The 17,067-nt window shown below is 33.2% G+C and overlaps 2 protein-coding genes across 3 annotated transcripts; one reads left to right on the forward strand and one right to left on the reverse strand.

Moving 5' to 3' along the window:
• Positions 1-6,942: 6,942 nt before the first annotated feature.
• On the forward strand, positions 6,943-9,772 carry LOC107922297 (cell division protein FtsZ homolog 1, chloroplastic). The gene is made up of 6 exons (XM_016852270.2): positions 6,943-7,475; positions 7,991-8,090; positions 8,195-8,424; positions 8,597-8,764; positions 9,007-9,240; positions 9,426-9,772. The coding sequence occupies exons 1-6, from the start codon at positions 7,230-7,232 to the stop codon at positions 9,690-9,692; spliced, it is 1,245 nt and encodes a 414-aa protein (XP_016707759.1). The 5' UTR covers positions 6,943-7,229; the 3' UTR covers positions 9,693-9,772.
• A 133-nt stretch (positions 9,773-9,905) lies between these two features.
• On the reverse strand, positions 9,906-12,461 carry LOC107922298 (syntaxin-51). 2 transcript variants are annotated; one of them, XM_016852271.2, is made up of 7 exons: positions 12,378-12,461; positions 12,263-12,315; positions 11,426-11,641; positions 11,031-11,233; positions 10,836-10,936; positions 10,671-10,715; positions 9,906-10,246 (listed from the first exon to the last, which is right to left on the reverse strand). In XM_016852271.2, exons 3-7 carry the CDS (start codon positions 11,635-11,637, stop codon positions 10,115-10,117), a joined length of 693 nt encoding a protein of 230 aa, XP_016707760.1. In that variant the 5' UTR covers positions 11,638-11,641; positions 12,263-12,315; positions 12,378-12,461; the 3' UTR covers positions 9,906-10,114. The 2 variants fall into 2 exon arrangements, with proteins under 2 accessions (XP_016707760.1, XP_040942962.1); XM_041087028.1 differs by adding an exon at positions 11,840-11,898 and having other exon boundaries at positions 12,263-12,433.
• Between the last annotated feature and the right edge of the window lie 4,606 nt (positions 12,462-17,067).

The raw sequence follows: 17,067 nt of genomic DNA on the forward strand, positions 1-17,067 counted from the left end.
CTATATTTTTGAAAGTAATGCAAAATAATAGACATAGGAACAATAGTTGTTTGATTAAAGTGTTATGAGTTATGCATAATTTGTGTTTTTTTTTATCAAATGATTGTTGTAAACCTCTATTAAAATAAATCTATTAACTCCACTGCCATCATGTAGTGAGGATCAACAAATTTATATCTAAATCTCTAATTATTTTATCACCTATTGTAACACCTCTAACCCCTCTTCGTTGCCAGATTAGAGTCATCGGCATTACCAACCAATCAGAACAATTTAATTCCATCGCAAGCAATGATACAAGTTAAATATTAACATCACATAATACAAGGGTAATGTATGCTTATAATCGTGTCTTAAACATTTTAATAACGAATCATGTTATATCATACCAATTTAGAGTAAAATCTACCCTTACAGTCCTTAAAACGAGATTACGGAACCCTAAAAATAGACAGGGACCAATTTGATACAATTTTAGAAGTTTAGGGTAAAATTTCAAAACGCCTAGAAATAGAGGACACACGGTCGTGTGGCCAAGCCGTATGGAATACCCCAGGCCATGTGACTGTCAAAGTTGGGACACACGGTCGTGTCCCAGCCTGTGTCATTGCCTGTGTAATTCACTGACTTGAGACATACGACTGTGTCTCTGCCCGTGTAACTCACTGACTTGGGTCACACGGTTGTTTCACAAGCCGTATGTCAACCCGTGTGAAAACTAAACTTATGCAATTATTCTATACGTTTAGGGCACACACCTGTGTGTGTTACCCGTGTGTGACACACGGCCGTGTGACAGACCATTTCTCAGGCCGTGTGCACCTAAATGTACCTTAAAACTTAAGCTTACCATTTCCTACTTGCTTGGGCATTAAGCAACTCAAATATCAACCATTTAACCTTTCCAAAACACAATTAAACATACTCAAAACCTGCCAAAACAACCATCTTAAGTGCCTAACCAATGTACCCTCATTGGTACCACATTTTATATCATCAAGCATACAAGCAGAGCAATCAACCATTCAAACTTCAAATCATACCACATTTTCCATAATTAAACCAACTTTCAACTCCTTTAAGTTACCAAACTTTTGAAGCTATGCACATACCAAAACATTAAACTAAGCTACCATACTAACATTGCCTAAACTATAACTATATATACAAGTGGCCAACATTTCATATTAAGCCAAAACAACATTACACCAACAAATCAATTAACAACCAAAGACTTCCTAGGTACATGCCATTACAAAATGAAATATCACCACACTTGAGCTCGGGATTGAGGTTGGATGCTAAGTCGACTGTAAGCTGAAATGTATAACTGTGTGTTTAATAGTTTCTCAATTGGTGCATTTGAGAAAGATGTTGTATCTACAATATTTATACACATATCACTACATGTAATTTACATTGTATTTAAATATTTAAGTATTTAAAGTTTTTATTTAATTCAAATATAAATAAAATTATGTAACTAAAAATAATGTTAAATTTTAGGTTAAATTTTGCTATCAGTTCCTATACTTAGCACAAGTTGTGGATTTAATGCTTATACTTTTATTTGGTTATTTTTAATCCCTGTACTTTCTAAATTTTAAAATCTCAATCCCCACCAAGCAATAAATGCTAAATTCATTAAGTAAAGTTCTGCTATTTCCAAAATCTAACGCGCTAAACATATTATCATATGTGTAATGTCACTTAGCTTATTATTTCCACATATTACTCATTAAAAATCTAGTTAATAGGTTACTGATTGTCATTTGCATTAAGACTGAAATTTTAAAATTTGAAATTTATAGATCTTAGAATGATCCAATTGGAGAAAATAGACTACACCTAAAACAGTACACATAGAGGTGTCCATAGGCCGGGTTGGGCCCAACAAAAATTTTAGGCTCGGACCCAACCTGGCCCGAAAAAGGGCCTAAAATTTTGTACAAGCCTGGTCTGACCCCTCCATATTAATTTTTTTTATATAATTTTATTTAAAAAATATAATACATAAAAAATACTAAAAATATTAAAATAAATGTTTCCCACCAAATTAAAATAAATTAAAAAACAATATATATACTTAAATAATACTAAGATAGGTGCAACCTAACAAGCAAAATACCTCAAAAATAGTAACAAAATTAAAAATGAAACAAGAGTTACATAATAGTGAAATGGTAGCAAAATAATGAAAAAAATAACAAGAAAATATAAACAAACAATAAAAATAGCTACAAACTAAAGGTGCTCATGGGCCGGGCCAGGCCGGGCCCAGAAAAAAATTTTGGCCCCCGTCCTAGGCCCGAGCCCAGCCCAGCCTGAAATATGGGCCTGAAATATGGGCCTAAAATTTTGTCCAGGCTCTGCTCGAGAAAAAATTCCTAAGCCTGAGCCCGACCCAGCCCGGCCCATTTTTTAATAAACACCCAAAATTTATTTTAAAAATAAAAATAAAAAAATATTTTAAAAATATATGTTTATTATATTCGAGCCAGGCTCGGGATAAAAAAGTGGTGCCCGATGCCCGACCCATTTTCCAAAACGAGCCTCATTTTTTTGCCCAAAGCCATATTTCGGGAGGGCTGTCGGGCCGGGCCGGGCCTCTTGGCCCATGAGCACCTCTACTACAAACTAATAAAAAATAGTTTTTTTTTTGCATATTCAGGATAGGCCAAGCCAAAAAAGTCTTACTTGAGGCTTGACCCGTTTTCTAAACGGGCATTATTTTTTTTTCCAAACCCATTTTTCGAGCTTATATTTTTACCCAAACCCTCCCACTTTTCGGGCAGGCCAATTGCCTCGGCCCATGGACAAGTCTAAGTACGCATAATACAAGACTAGTAACTGAATTTAATCAAACGAAATTAATTGCTACTGTTTAAGCCAAGAATAAAATTTCAAATTTTAAAAAGTAAAAAAACTAAAATCTACCAATTCGAAAAGTACAAAGACTAAAGTTGATTAAATAAAAGTATATAAACTAAATCCATAACTTTTACAAACTACAAAATTAATAACTGTTATGAATATCTTATTAAGTGGATGTCCATTATGTTCAAGATAAAGTTTTGGTGTACTTTAAATTCTAATAGTTATTAGAATTAAATCTCTACTTCTTTAATACTTTTTATGTCTATAAATAGAGACTCTGATGAAGTATTATAATAATCCATTTGATCAATAAAGTACATTCTCTCTTGCTTTCATATTTTCTTTATTCTTTATTCTCTCCTTCTCTCTTTATTTTATAACACGTTATCAGCACGATGATTCTCTAATTTTTTCAAAATCTTTCGAAGTCGTCCCACAAATCAAATTCATTTTCCCTTAAACTTTCACCCTTACAACTTCATATTTAGGATGTTGAAAGATTTAATCTCAAAATGGATTATGGTTCTTATTCTCGATCTTTGATTTATAATTGTACGAGCATGGGTAAAGTAAAGATTTGTGCTCGTGATAATAGTCAATGTGATGATGATGATGTTAAATATCTCCAGGTATATTTTACTATATTTTATTTATTATATCATGTTTATTATAATTGGAGACTAATCATGACAGCATGAATAGATAGATTCTGATTTAAAACCTACGCATGTTTGCGATGGTGTTTATGAAATAAAGAATCTATTAGGACATTTATAAGTTCGTCCTAGTAAATCTATTGCATTCCCCGAAGTGAATGCAAATATAAAGAAAATTAAAGATATAATCATGGACCACTAAAAGTGGGAACATAATAACAAATAAGAAAACAATGAGAGTTCTCAAAATAGCCTTTCAAAGGGTAAAGATAACTTATGTTATCAATGTGACATGAAAGATTATTGGCCACATATGTGGCATATGCCCAAATATTTTGTTTCTGTTAATATTCTTTGAGGAAGGATATGAGAATGTAGTAATGAATTTTATAATTATAGATAAAAATATTTATCTTATTTGGTACTAAAACAAACAAATATTATTCCAATATTTGATAGTACAAAATTAGTTGAAAGCTCCAAAAGAGCTAATATATTAATATCTAAAAAGCACAAAATTTGCTATTCCCTGAAGTGAATATTGCATATAATTATTTGAAAAATTATATTTATTGACTTAGTGTCATTATAGACTTCACATTGATTTAGACATTTTTAGAAGTAAATGTCACAATATTGCTTATATGTTCATACAAAATAAAAAGAATGACGATAAAATTATTAATTGTCAAAATTTATATTTATATTATTAGTAAAATTGAAAACATGATTAAGTAAACCAGAAGTTTACTGGTACAAATACATTCACTATTTTGCGTGACCAGTTAGACCATCTTGGATTATATATGATGCAAAAATTAATTGAGAATTCATATAAACATTTATTAAAGAACCAGAAGTCTCTTTAATTTAAAGAATTCTCATGTGTTGCTTATTCTCAATGATAATTGATTATTACAAACTCACTGGTTAAAGTTGAGATTTAATGTTTTGCATTTCTTAAATGAATATGGGCTCATTCATTCACCATGTGGATGATTTTGACATTATATGATTTTGGTAGATGCATCTACAAAATAATCACATGCGTTATCAACTCGCAACTTGTTGTTTGCGAGATTGCTTGTTTAAATGATTAATTTCAGATTATGCAATTCATCTTACTTATGTTGGTGAGTTTATGTCCCAAGCTTTTAATAATTATTGTATGTCAATCGAGATAAAAGTTGAATATCCTGTAACTAATGTTCATACACAAAATGATTTAGCTGAATTGTATATCAAATGCCTCCAACTAATAGCTAAATCATTACTTATGAGAACAAAACTTTCTATTTCAGCATGAGATTTATTGATTTACATGTTGTACGCATCAAGGAAATATATTATAAATACTCCTCATTATAATTGATTTTTGGTCAAGAGCCAAATATTTCTCATCTTACAATTTTTGGATGTGCAATATATGTTCCAACTGCTCCACCACAACGTACAAAGATGAGTCATCATAAGAGATTGATAATCTATATTTATATGAGTCTCCTTATAATATTTTTGAGCTATTAATTCGATATTTGGTTATGACATGAGTTGTCAGTTTTCCTAACATTAGGGGGAGAGAATAAAAAGTTGAATTAATAAAGTATGTCTAAAATCCTCATACAAAGCAATGTGAACCAGAAGTTCAACAGATAATTCATTTTACAAATCAACTACCAGATTCATTAAATCTCACATACCAGCTAAAAATGCTCAAATACAAATTGATGTCCTAATAGGGCAAACTGTTAGTGCAAAAGAAAGTAATCCATGCCTGAAGTGTGGAAGACCGGTCGATTCCAAAGATAAAAATCCTCGTTAAAAAGAGAGAGAGAGAGCAAACAATTAAGATGGTCATATAGTGGAGGCGGGGTTCCTGAAGAGACTCATGACATAACTAATTATAAAACTCAAGAAGAGATTCAGGTACCTAAAAATGAAAATGGAAATAATGAAAATAAAATATCTCAATAAGTTATGTCAATTCGAGAAAATGTGGAACCAAATAATAAAAGTGGTTGACAATGATTTTGCATGCAATATTATTATTGAAATAATGAAATAAAAGGAGGATCTTGAATAAATCTATTGAGAAATATAGATATAAAATAAATTGATCAAAATGGAAAGACGCAACTCAAGTACAATTAAATTCGTAGAGTTTTTAGACCAGTAATCCAAATATCTAAAGGTATAAAGTCAGTGAGGGTGCAAATGAAGTAGTTTTGTAAAAGCGGAATAAAAATATGAAGTTTTTTGCTAAGTACTGGTATTAATTATGAAAAGATATAATATTCTTTTTTAGTGGATGCAATAATCTTTAGACATATTATTTTGACAATTCATAAAAGATTTAACTTGCATCTAATGGTTGTTGTTACAACATTTATAAATCACTATATTGTAAAGTTTATATTAAAATCCTTGAAGGATTTAGAATCCTAGAAGCATATTGAAATTCTCGGGAAATTATTTATTTATATGAATTGAAATAATTGAACATATGTAGTAAATTTGACTTTGCCAATAGTAGTTGAAAGAGGATTATAAAATGATCCAAAATACCTATTTGTATTTTTATAGAAGGATCATGATTAAAGTTTGTTATGTTTATTGTTGAAACTCCTGAAGAGATCAAAATATATTTCTCCAAAATTTTTCCTCACTCATGATTTTCAAAAGAATGGTGATATAAATGTTTAGCAATACATTCAAATAGTCATTTGAAAAACTAGTATTCAAGATTGAATACGTAGAATATGAGAAAGTATGTGATATTTTCATGAGGAGGAGAAAATATGCATTGCACTATTTTTCTCTTAATCGAGATTTTGTCCCATTGGGTTTTCCTGATAAGGTTTTTAACGATGCAGCATATTATACATATTATAGATTGTGTACTCTTTTTTTCTTTATTAGGTTTTTATCCCACAAGATTTTTCCTAATAAGGTTTTAACGATGCACATTATTTACCAATGAACATCCAATGGGGAGTGTTATGAATATATTATTAAGTGGATGCCTATCATGATCAAGATAAAGTTTTGGTGTACTTTAAATTCTAATAGTTATTAGAATTAAATCTCTACTTCTTTTATACTTTTTATGTCTATAAATAGAAATTCTGATGAAGCATTGTAATCATCTCTTTGATCAATAAAGTAAATTCTCTATTGTTTTCATATTCTCTTTGTTCTTTGTTCTCATCTCTCTTTATTTTATAACAATAACAAAATTTAACTTAGATTTTACTTTGTTGGACTAAAAACAAATTTTGAAATTTAATTTTAAAAAATTCTATAAAACAATAAAAATTATTTTACATAAAATAATCCAAACATTAAAAATATATCAACTTTTAAAAAAAAAAAACTAAAAGCTATAGCCTAAATGTGGAAGGATTGAAACCCGAAGCAATTCAAACCAAACCCAACCTAAATTTATGGTATTGAAATTACTCAAAACCTTTAAAATTGACCCAAACGCCCAATTTACGAGTGCCGGCTGAAACCGAAGGATTGGTAAAAATGTCGCATCTAATCTAGTCTGTCAAAACAATCTCCCTTTCGTTTTTTTTCTTCCACAAATGCAAACGGAATGTTTCTGAAATCTCTCTAAAATCCTTTCTCTCTATCTCCAAGGGAACCCCAACATATAGTTTTAGAGTATAGAAACTTGTTTGCAAGCTTGACAAAATGGCTACACTTCAAGTAACACTCGCGAAGGATTTTATATCCCCAACTTCCTCTTCTTCTTCGCTATCTTCAAAGCTATGTTTTTCTTCGAAAAAGCCTTTGAAAAGAAGCTCTTTTAGTACGTATCACCGATTTGGAAGAATAAGCTGTTCTTTTGCTTCAATGGAAACTGCTAAGATAAAAGTGGTTGGTGTTGGTGGAAGTGGTAACAATGCTGTTAATCGAATGATTGGTAGCGGTTTACAGGTTGGTTCTCAGCTTATCTCATTCTGGGTTTTGCTTAAAATTTGAAAAAATTGTGAATTTCTGTGGGTTTTGTACTTTTAAAACAATGTTGGTTTTTGAAGCGGTTTTAACTTTAAAGTCGAAGAATTGGAGAACTACTAGTGTCTTTTCCCCTCAATTTTTGGACTTTGTAACCTGAATGTGTTTTTGAAGTGATTTTTATAATAGGTATTAGCTTGCAATTTCATTTAATGGGTTCTTATCGTAGCTTTGAAATCTTGGGAATGCTCTCTCAATTATGTTGTGTCCTTAAGCCAAATTCAACTTATCATTTGCATAAATTCAGAGCCATTTTGGCAATTAAAATTTGGCTCTCTTTGTCTTCTTTACTTTAGATTTTAGTGTAGACTAGGTAGATGGAGGTAAGGGAGAAAACGATTTATGTGACTTTGGTAGTAAATGAGTTATGGTAGCCGCATTGTTACACATTCGTGGAGGCTATTACTGAAGTTATTGCTGCTGTGTTTTGAAATTAGGGTGTAGATTTCTATGCCATAAACACAGATTCTCAAGCGCTATTACAGTCTTCTGCAGAGAACCCAATTCAGATTGGCGAGCTTTTGACCCGGGGACTAGGTAAGCCACTTTTACTTATCAAGAAAAAGAATTGTGACTTCATATATGGCTGTGTTGTCGACTTTACATTTGTTAATGATGTAAATCAATTGACTGAAATGTAGGCACTGGTGGGAATCCTCTTTTGGGAGAACAAGCTGCAGAGGAATCTGCAGATGCCATTGCAAATGCTCTTAAGGGCTCGGATCTTGTCTTTATAACAGCTGGTATGGGTGGAGGCACTGGTTCAGGTGCTGCTCCAGTTGTTGCCCAGATAGCAAAAGAGGCTGGTTATTTGACTGTTGGTGTGGTAACCTATCCCTTCAGCTTTGAAGGGCGTAAAAGAACAATGCAGGCATGTGCGTTCAACCCCTCCATTTTAACGCTCCATATAGTGGGAAATATTTTAGCTTGAGATTCCACTGTAGTACAGAAGCATAGGGTTATGCAATAAAACCACGACAAATAAGTAGATATGCCACTGAATTTTCATCTATTTTAATCGTCTTATATCTCTATATTTGCAGGCACTAGAGGCTATTGAAAAGCTGCAAAAGAATGTTGATACTCTCATAGTGATTCCCAATGACCGTCTGCTTGATATTGCTGATGAGCAGACACCTTTGCAGGATGCTTTTCTTCTTGCCGATGATGTTCTGTGTCAAGGAGTACAAGGAATTTCGGATATAATTACGGTATGTGGTTTTGTTACATGCCAAGCATATTTTTGTAGTGGACGTATTTTTGTCATATAACCATTCTAGTTAACCAAGATTTTGTTATGCAATAACTATTGAATATATGTTATGATGCGTGAACTGTTGTCATTTAGGCCATAACTGCTCAAACCATGTGAAACCGGTTTAATGATTGTTTGTCCTGTCTAGTATTTTGTGGTTTTGAGCTTTGTCACATTGAAAATTGTTTCTTTTTTCAGATACCTGGATTGGTGAATGTGGATTTTGCAGATGTTAAAGCAGTAATGAAAGATTCTGGAACAGCAATGCTTGGTGTAGGAGTTTCCTCTAGCAAAAACCGCGCCGTGGAAGCAGCAGAACAAGCAATTTTGGCTCCTCTAATAGGGTCATCAATTCAGTCGGCTACTGGGGTGGCATATAATATCACTGGAGGAAAAGACATAACCCTGCAGGAAGTTAATCGAGTTTCACAGGTAGTTTAGCATTAGGAGCCATTGGTTTCTTGTTTGCGTATTTAATTGCAAACTATCTTATTATCTTTATGGAAAATGAAAAACATTCAAGCTTATATTCTTCCAATTTTTGAGGCTTTATAGTTGGTAGATATCATCAGGAGAATTCTATGTTTTAATCTGTATAACATTCTGTATATTTGCAGGTCGTGACAAGCTTGGCAGATCCTTCTGCTAACATCATATTTGGTGCTGTTGTGGATGACCGCTACAACGGCGAGATCCATGTGACTATTATTGCTACAGGCTTCTCACAGTCATTTCAGAAGACATTATTGACAGACCCCAAAGCTGCAAAAGAGATTAACAAAGCTACAATGGGACAAGAAAGCAAGGGTATTCCCTTACCTCTCGAATCACCATCGCTTTCAACCGTCCCCTCAAGATCATCTCCAAGAAGGCTATTCTTCTAATTTCTTTGATTTCTTATTTTTTCCTACTTTTTTGTGTTGAAGATCTTGAAGCTTATAAGTATTACAGTCATTTTGTTTCATGATTGTGCGCCGAAATAGATGGTGTTTCCATGGTTGAATGGCAAATTAGCATGAAGACTTAAAAGCTTCTAGCTAAGAAGCTGTGTAACTGACTATTATCACTCAAATTCGAACAACATAAGATGTAATACATAGTTAAAGGGTGCTGATAAGACTTCAATTACTTGCAAATTTATAAAGTTGTTTTGAACATCTCAGTATTTGCACACGCACACAAAAAACAAAAAGATATGAAGAATAGAGGGTAAGGGCAAGTAAAAAAGTCCTAAACATATGGAAGTAATAAATGAAAATTGAAAAGCAATTCCACACCCAACAAATTGTGTTTGCTGTTGGTGGTATTACAAATATTTAACAAGTAGGTATATGGCCACAACCAGAATCACGATTCCGACAACAGCCAAAAGCATGCACATACAGGAACAACTGCCCTTGGCGCGCTTGTTCAAAATTGCCAGGTTTTTCTGCACTCTCTGATTTACAAAAATACATGAACCATGAAAAACATATTTCTCAGACAATCAAATGGTCTTATCATTTTGGTAACAAACTAATGATGGCAAGTGTCAAACAGTTTAAAGTTTAACCATTTAGGATTTGATGCTTTCCTTTGAACATGTAATATTTCAAATAATTCATCTTTGCACACACCACAAATCAATCAAATGGTCAAAGGCAATATCAAGGTAAAGGAAACTGCAACATTATCAGCAGTTCCCAAATGCTTTTATTTTGCATAATCTTGGTAAATACTGCTTAATGACTGCTATTTGCAAGAATGGTTGAATGGGTGAATATATTTCCAATATAACAGCAATCACTGGAAATGTTTCATACGAAAAAAAGGGAGGATATTTGCCTATATATTTAAAATGTTAATTAATAGCAAGTATTTACCCGGAGGCGAGAATCAGTAACATCCACATGTTCGTCCAGGTCATCCTGCACAGAGGGAGCACAAGCTAATGTCAAATTTACAGAGAATGAATTGGTCTTCGCTGAGAATTTATTTTAAAGAAATTAGAGGCAAAAGATAGTAGAACAAGAAAATAAAAAACATACAATGAGTCTGGTGTGCAGATCAAGTTCTTCATTGACCGCCAATGCAATATGCTTTGTACTCATTACTGTCTCTTCCAACTTCTCAAGACCCTCATCTTGCTCTGCTTGAAAACACACCCTCATAAAACAGAGGAAACTTGAGCAAATTTACAAGCTAGCATCATTCCATTTGAAAATGAAACAAAAACAACTTGCCTTTCATTATTTGTCGCTGAAGACCAACAAGACCAGAATTATCCAAACCAACTGTTCTACTCATGGCATCTTGCTTAGTTTCTGGCCCCAGCAAGCTCTCTCTGTTGGCAAAGTTTGACATGTTGAATGCAGAAGCCATCTGATTTGCTTTAGATCTCAAATTTGCAACCATGTCTTTGCGGCGATTCATCTCCTTATCTGTTCTGTAACCAAAATATAAAGCATTAACACGTAATCTTAAGTCAGTTTATTGTCAGCATGAAACATATTCCAATTTGCAAGTGGACATATAAGTATCATATATTATAAATATACCGGTAGACATATAATCAAAATACCAATCCAACACCGGTTCACTCATATATGCACCTCTATTAAGAATTAAGATGACATACAAGGGTTTCCCAGTAGGTCTAGACAAAAGGGACTGCAATCCATCAAGTCTGGTCCCTAAAATCGTAATCTTCCTTCTTATGGCGGATGCATGACGCTGAGTTTCTGGTCCCGACGCAGGCAAGGAAATCCTTTCAGATATCATGCCATTGATATCATCAGCAATTCGCGCCGCTTCATTATATTCTTTTATCCACGTGTCTGAAGATGCCATTGACCTTAAACGAAAAAATCAAGTCAAGAGCTAATCTAAGTAACCCAAAAACCAGGACATAATATCATGCAAAGAAAGCATAAAATTAACACACTTGAACACCATGAAAACAATGAAAGAAGAAGAGATAAAAACTAACTGATCCTACATTAAGCTTGCAAAGTTCACTGAGGTTAATTCTGAAGAGGGAAAAAAAAAAAACCTTTCCTGTTATCTTCTCCATGTGTTGACTTCGTTTGAAGAATTACAACTGGATATGAACTTACAATGAAAAAAGAATGGTATCAAGAAATTCCCAAAATCTAAGCAATAAAGATACCCAATTGTCCATCTTGTATCAGAAGCTTTATTTACAATCATCAACTAAATCCCCTATTCCTTTAACTGATGCTAAATAAAGCTGAATTATAAGAAAAACCCATTCTTCTTAAAAGCCCGTGATTAAACATCAGAATGAAAAAAAGAAAATAATAAGAGCTCAGCTCAACGTATAAATAAAGCTAAAAATGAAGCTTAATATAAAAAAAAATCCATCAATAAATTCCCACCTTTCCCTTAATTAAACAAAAACCCGTATAAAAAAGCGCAAAATTCGACAAAAAAACGAAATCCAGATGTAACTTACGAGGAAAGGTAAAATTGAATGAGCTCTCGATCAAACCCAAAGAAAACGGAAACCTGGAAAGGATGAAGTTTTAAAGATCGGTTAGATAAAAGGTATTAGAAAAAACTGAAATTACCTGTTTTTTTTTAATCGAAATATGGATTTGTTTGAATTGCGGAATTGTGAATAAAAATACTGTTAGAGCCTAAACGACGAGTGCAATACATTGGTTGAAACGCCACGTAGTTTTCTTATATTATATTATTAAAATTAATTTTTTATCCCACATTTATCTTATAATATTTTTTTCAATACATTAAAGCTCAGTTAACATATTCAATATATAATATAGTTTTATTTTATATAATTAATACAAAATAACATTATTCAAAACAACAATTAATTGGCATAATTAAATTTAATATTAATTATAAGTGATAATTAATATAATTAGAATTCTATTTAAGTAATAACTTTATTTTAGGGTATTTTACCAATAAAAGCCCTTTTTTTTTTCAAAATTTATCGAAATGGGCCAACTATTTAATTATTTACCGGAATGGTCCATTTTCCGCGAAATCGCGTCCACGTCAGCGCGATGTCAGGGTACGCGCCAGGAAATCGCGTCCACATCAGCGCGACTTGCTGACGTGGACGGAAATCGTGCCCTAGAGGACGCGATTTGCTGACGTGGCATGAACAGTTTATGTTTTTTAGCTTGAAAAACTTTGAAAGGCCATAACTTTTGGCTCGTTTGTCCGATTGAGACGATTTTTTTATTTCGAATAAATTTTCGAGATCTACGCGCTGACAAACTGCTTAGAGATGAATAGGGACTAATTTGTAAAGTATAATTTGTTAGTTACGAGTATAGGGACTAAAGTGTAATTATTTCAAAATTAGCATGAAATTTTTGTATTTAAGAATATTTGAATGTTATGGAAGAATGAAATTGAATTTGAATTGAAAAACGAAGCTTAGATTTGAAAATATGACTATTTAGGTTTTAGGACTAAATTGAATAAAATGGAAAATTTTAGGGAACTTCTCAAAATTGGAATGAGCTGACTTATACCTATAACAGGATGATATAAGACAATTCTGTAAAAAAAGATCCGGTGTTTACTTCAAATAAATAAAGAAAATAAAATATTTGAATGTTTCAAAATTCAATTTTAAACCGAAAAAATCAAAATTTAGGGGCAAAAAAGGATCTTTTTCGATGAAAACTATGGCTTGTCAGCGCGTAGATCTCGAAAAATTATTCGAAATAAAAAAAATCGTCTCAATCGGACAACCGAGCGAAAAGTTATGGCCTTTCAAAGTTTTCCAAGCTTAAAAACATAAACTGTTCATACAACGTCCGCAAATCGCGTCCTCGTAGGCGCGATTTGTGTCCACGTAAGCAAATCGTGCTGACGTGGACGCAATGTCCTGACACGTACCCTGACATCGCGCTGACGTGGACGCGATTTCGCGAAAAATGGCCCATTCCGGTAAATAATAAAAAAAATCGGCCCATTTCGGTAAATTTAAAAAAAAAACGGCTTTTTTTGGTAAATTACCCTTTATTTTACTTAAATAAAATTAGTACAACATATTTTGTATATCAATTTTTTAATTAATAATTATTAATTATTATAATTATAATTATCACAAATTTTTTCCTATATTTTATATTTAAAGTTCTGTACTTCTGTTCAACTAATAAACCTATTTTAAAATTAATACAATTTTTTAACTAATATATTTAATTGTAATTTATAATTATTTTTTAAATTTATAATTATCACATCTATTTTATTTTTATTTTTAAATATAAATTTAATAATATAATAGAAAATAAGAAAATTCTCGTTAGTTGAAAATTTTAACTAGTTTTTTTTTTATCGGTGGATCTTATGTCATTTTATACTCTTTTTTTTTAATTTTCACTAGTTATAGATATAATACGTTAAAGAGATTTAAACATGATAATTGACAAATAAAGTAATAAGAAACTACATTATGACCATTTTACCAATAAAGGCCCATTTCCAATTTTATTTACGGAAATAGGCCAATTTCTTCATTATTTATCGGAAAGGGCCGAAAATGACAAAACGTGTCCACATAGGATCGTTTTTTGGTGAAATTTCAGCAAATCGCACCCTTGGGGGAGCGATTTTGCCATGTCAGCACAAAACGCGCCGACATGGAAGCGTTTTGCTGACGTGGCAAAATCGCTCCCCTAAAGGCGCAATTTACTCCGTGTTTTTCTAGCGTTAGGGCTTTTTGCATGTTTAGTCCCTAGAGTTTTTTGGTTTAGGGTTTTTAGGGTTTTGGGTTAGAGTTTTGTTAAAACAATTTAGGTTTAAGGTTGTAGGGGTTAGTGTTTTGTTAAAATAATTTAGGTTTAGAGTTTAAGAATTTTAATAAATAAATCAAGGTTTAATATTTTTTTAAAAATTAATTAAATTAGATTTTAAGGGTTTTAAATAAATAAGTTAAATTAGGGTTTAGAGTTTTTAAGAAAATTAATTAAATTAGAGTTTAGTTTTTAAAAGAAATAATTTTGTGTTTAGGTTTAGGTTTAGGGTTTAGGGAAAATTATATTGACAATAAGGATTTTGTTTTTTTTTCTACAGTATTTTCAGGAAAATTAATTTTGAGAAGATGATTCTGAAAAGATAATGTCAAAAACGCTTCAAGCAGAATGCACTGTCAGCAAAATTACTGAAAAAAGCTCCTACGTGGACGCTATTTTTTTATAGTAGTTTCTGAAAAAATAATTTTGAAAAGACGGTTCTAAATAAATAGTGTCAAAAATGCTTCAAGCAGAATGCACTGTCAGCAAAATTGATGAAAAGAGCTCCTACTTGGACGCTCTTTTTCTACAATAATTCTTGAAAAAATAATTTTGAGAAGACTGTTCTGAACAAATAGTGTCAAAAACGCTTCAAGCAGGATTCACTGTCAGCAAAATTGATGAAAAAAGCTTCTACATGGACACTCTTTTTCTACAGTAGTTCATGTTTGGCTTTAGGCTATAAATGAGCCAAATTTCATTCTCAGGTTACATAAGTTACAGCAAGAAAAATCAGAGAGGTTAAGCAAAATAAAAATTGAAGATAAGTGAACGTATTAGTGATGTTATTTACTATGACGGTGAGGTCCATGACACCGAGAACGGCGTTGGTTTTTATCAGAGAACACAACGCGACTGGTTTTTAACCAGAACATAGATTTGACAGAACTTCGTAAAAGAATTAGGCACAAAATCTTTAGAACGACGCCAATGAGGGTTTCTTCTATTAAGTATCGATTTTGTGCTTTGGTTGATCCCGTGACATATGACTCATTTGATATCAAAGGTGGTCGTAGCTTGGAGGCGATGGTACAGACTCATCTCGCTAGTGGATCACCTATCTAGAGTTATATGTACAATTTTCATTCCCAAATGAAGCATTTGCGACTTCAACATCTACTACTGTTCGAGAGGAATACACGACCCCTACTCGACACTCCGTTAGTGGGAGGCATAACACAGAAGCGCCTATGTTTGGTGGCAGTATGGAATACACAACTCCTGCATGACACTTAGTTAGTGGATAGGACATGCACATCGGTGGGTCGATGTTCGATGCTAGAAATACGTATTGGGGAATGACATCAACTTCTAGTGGTTGACAATCCACATCTGATTGGAGACATTACGAAACGTCCACAAAAAGGGATGATGTACTCCCTACGATGTTCACTGGCGAGGGGATCTCGTACGCTGCAGATGATGGTGGGTTGGATGATGAGTCTGATGTGGATCCACTTCGAGAGCCCGACACCAATGATCAGAAGTTGCATTATTTTCTGAACCGGATCATGTTCCAACTGAACCTGAAAACGTTGAAAGGGGTTCAGATGAAAAAGGAGAAGATCCGCAATTCAGGGTGTACTCGCCTCCAGTCCACATGCATAATGTCGATCTATCGACAGATGATGCGTTGGAGTTTCCAGATCTACCACACAGAAGGCGTGACCGTACAAGTTCGTCATTGGATTCAGGTGAATTGGAAATTGGTAAGGAGTTTTCCAGTAATGATAGTTTTCTTGGTGCATTGAAACAACATAACATCAATCACGGGGTTAACTACAACGTGGTTAAATCTAAATCCGAGAAGTTCGAGGCCAAGTGTGCAATGCAAGACGATACATGTTAATAGAAAATAATGGCTTCGGGTAGGAAAAAGACAGGCTTGTGGGAGATAAAAAAGTATAAAAGTCCACATACATGTGTTGCCGATACAGTATCAATGGGTGTTTAGGGTTTTTTTATAATACTATTATTACTTAATGTTGCATTATTTAACATACTTCATTGACAAGTGTTTCACAGGATCATCCCAAGGTGAATTCAGATATGATAGCTAGCTTAATACTACTGATGGTGAAGGCAGATCCCAAGACTTCTGTATCGGTCTTAATTGCCAATGTTCGTAGCCAATTTAGGTACACGCCCTCTTATCGTAAGGCTTGAATAGCTAAGCAGATGTCATTGGAAAAGATGCATAGTAGGTGGGATGCTTCATATAATGAGGTGTGGTAGTGGTGTCAGGTGCTGGAGAGGTATGTCCCAGGTTGCATAACAGACCTTGAAACGGGCCCTGCGTACTACAACGACTGATTGCTCAGTAGATGCCAAGTGTTCAAGTGTCTGTTCTGGAGCTTTAAGCAATGCCGGGACGCATTTGTGTACTGCAAGTCATTGGTACAAATTGACAGTACCTTTATGTATGGTAGATATACCCATCAGCTATTGCTAGCTGTGACAGAGGATGGTTGTGGAAAAA

The sequence above is a fragment of the Gossypium hirsutum genome, chromosome D01, assembly GCF_007990345.1.
Source record: "Gossypium hirsutum isolate 1008001.06 chromosome D01, Gossypium_hirsutum_v2.1, whole genome shotgun sequence".
In the NCBI taxonomy this organism is placed as follows: domain Eukaryota; kingdom Viridiplantae; phylum Streptophyta; class Magnoliopsida; order Malvales; family Malvaceae; genus Gossypium; species Gossypium hirsutum.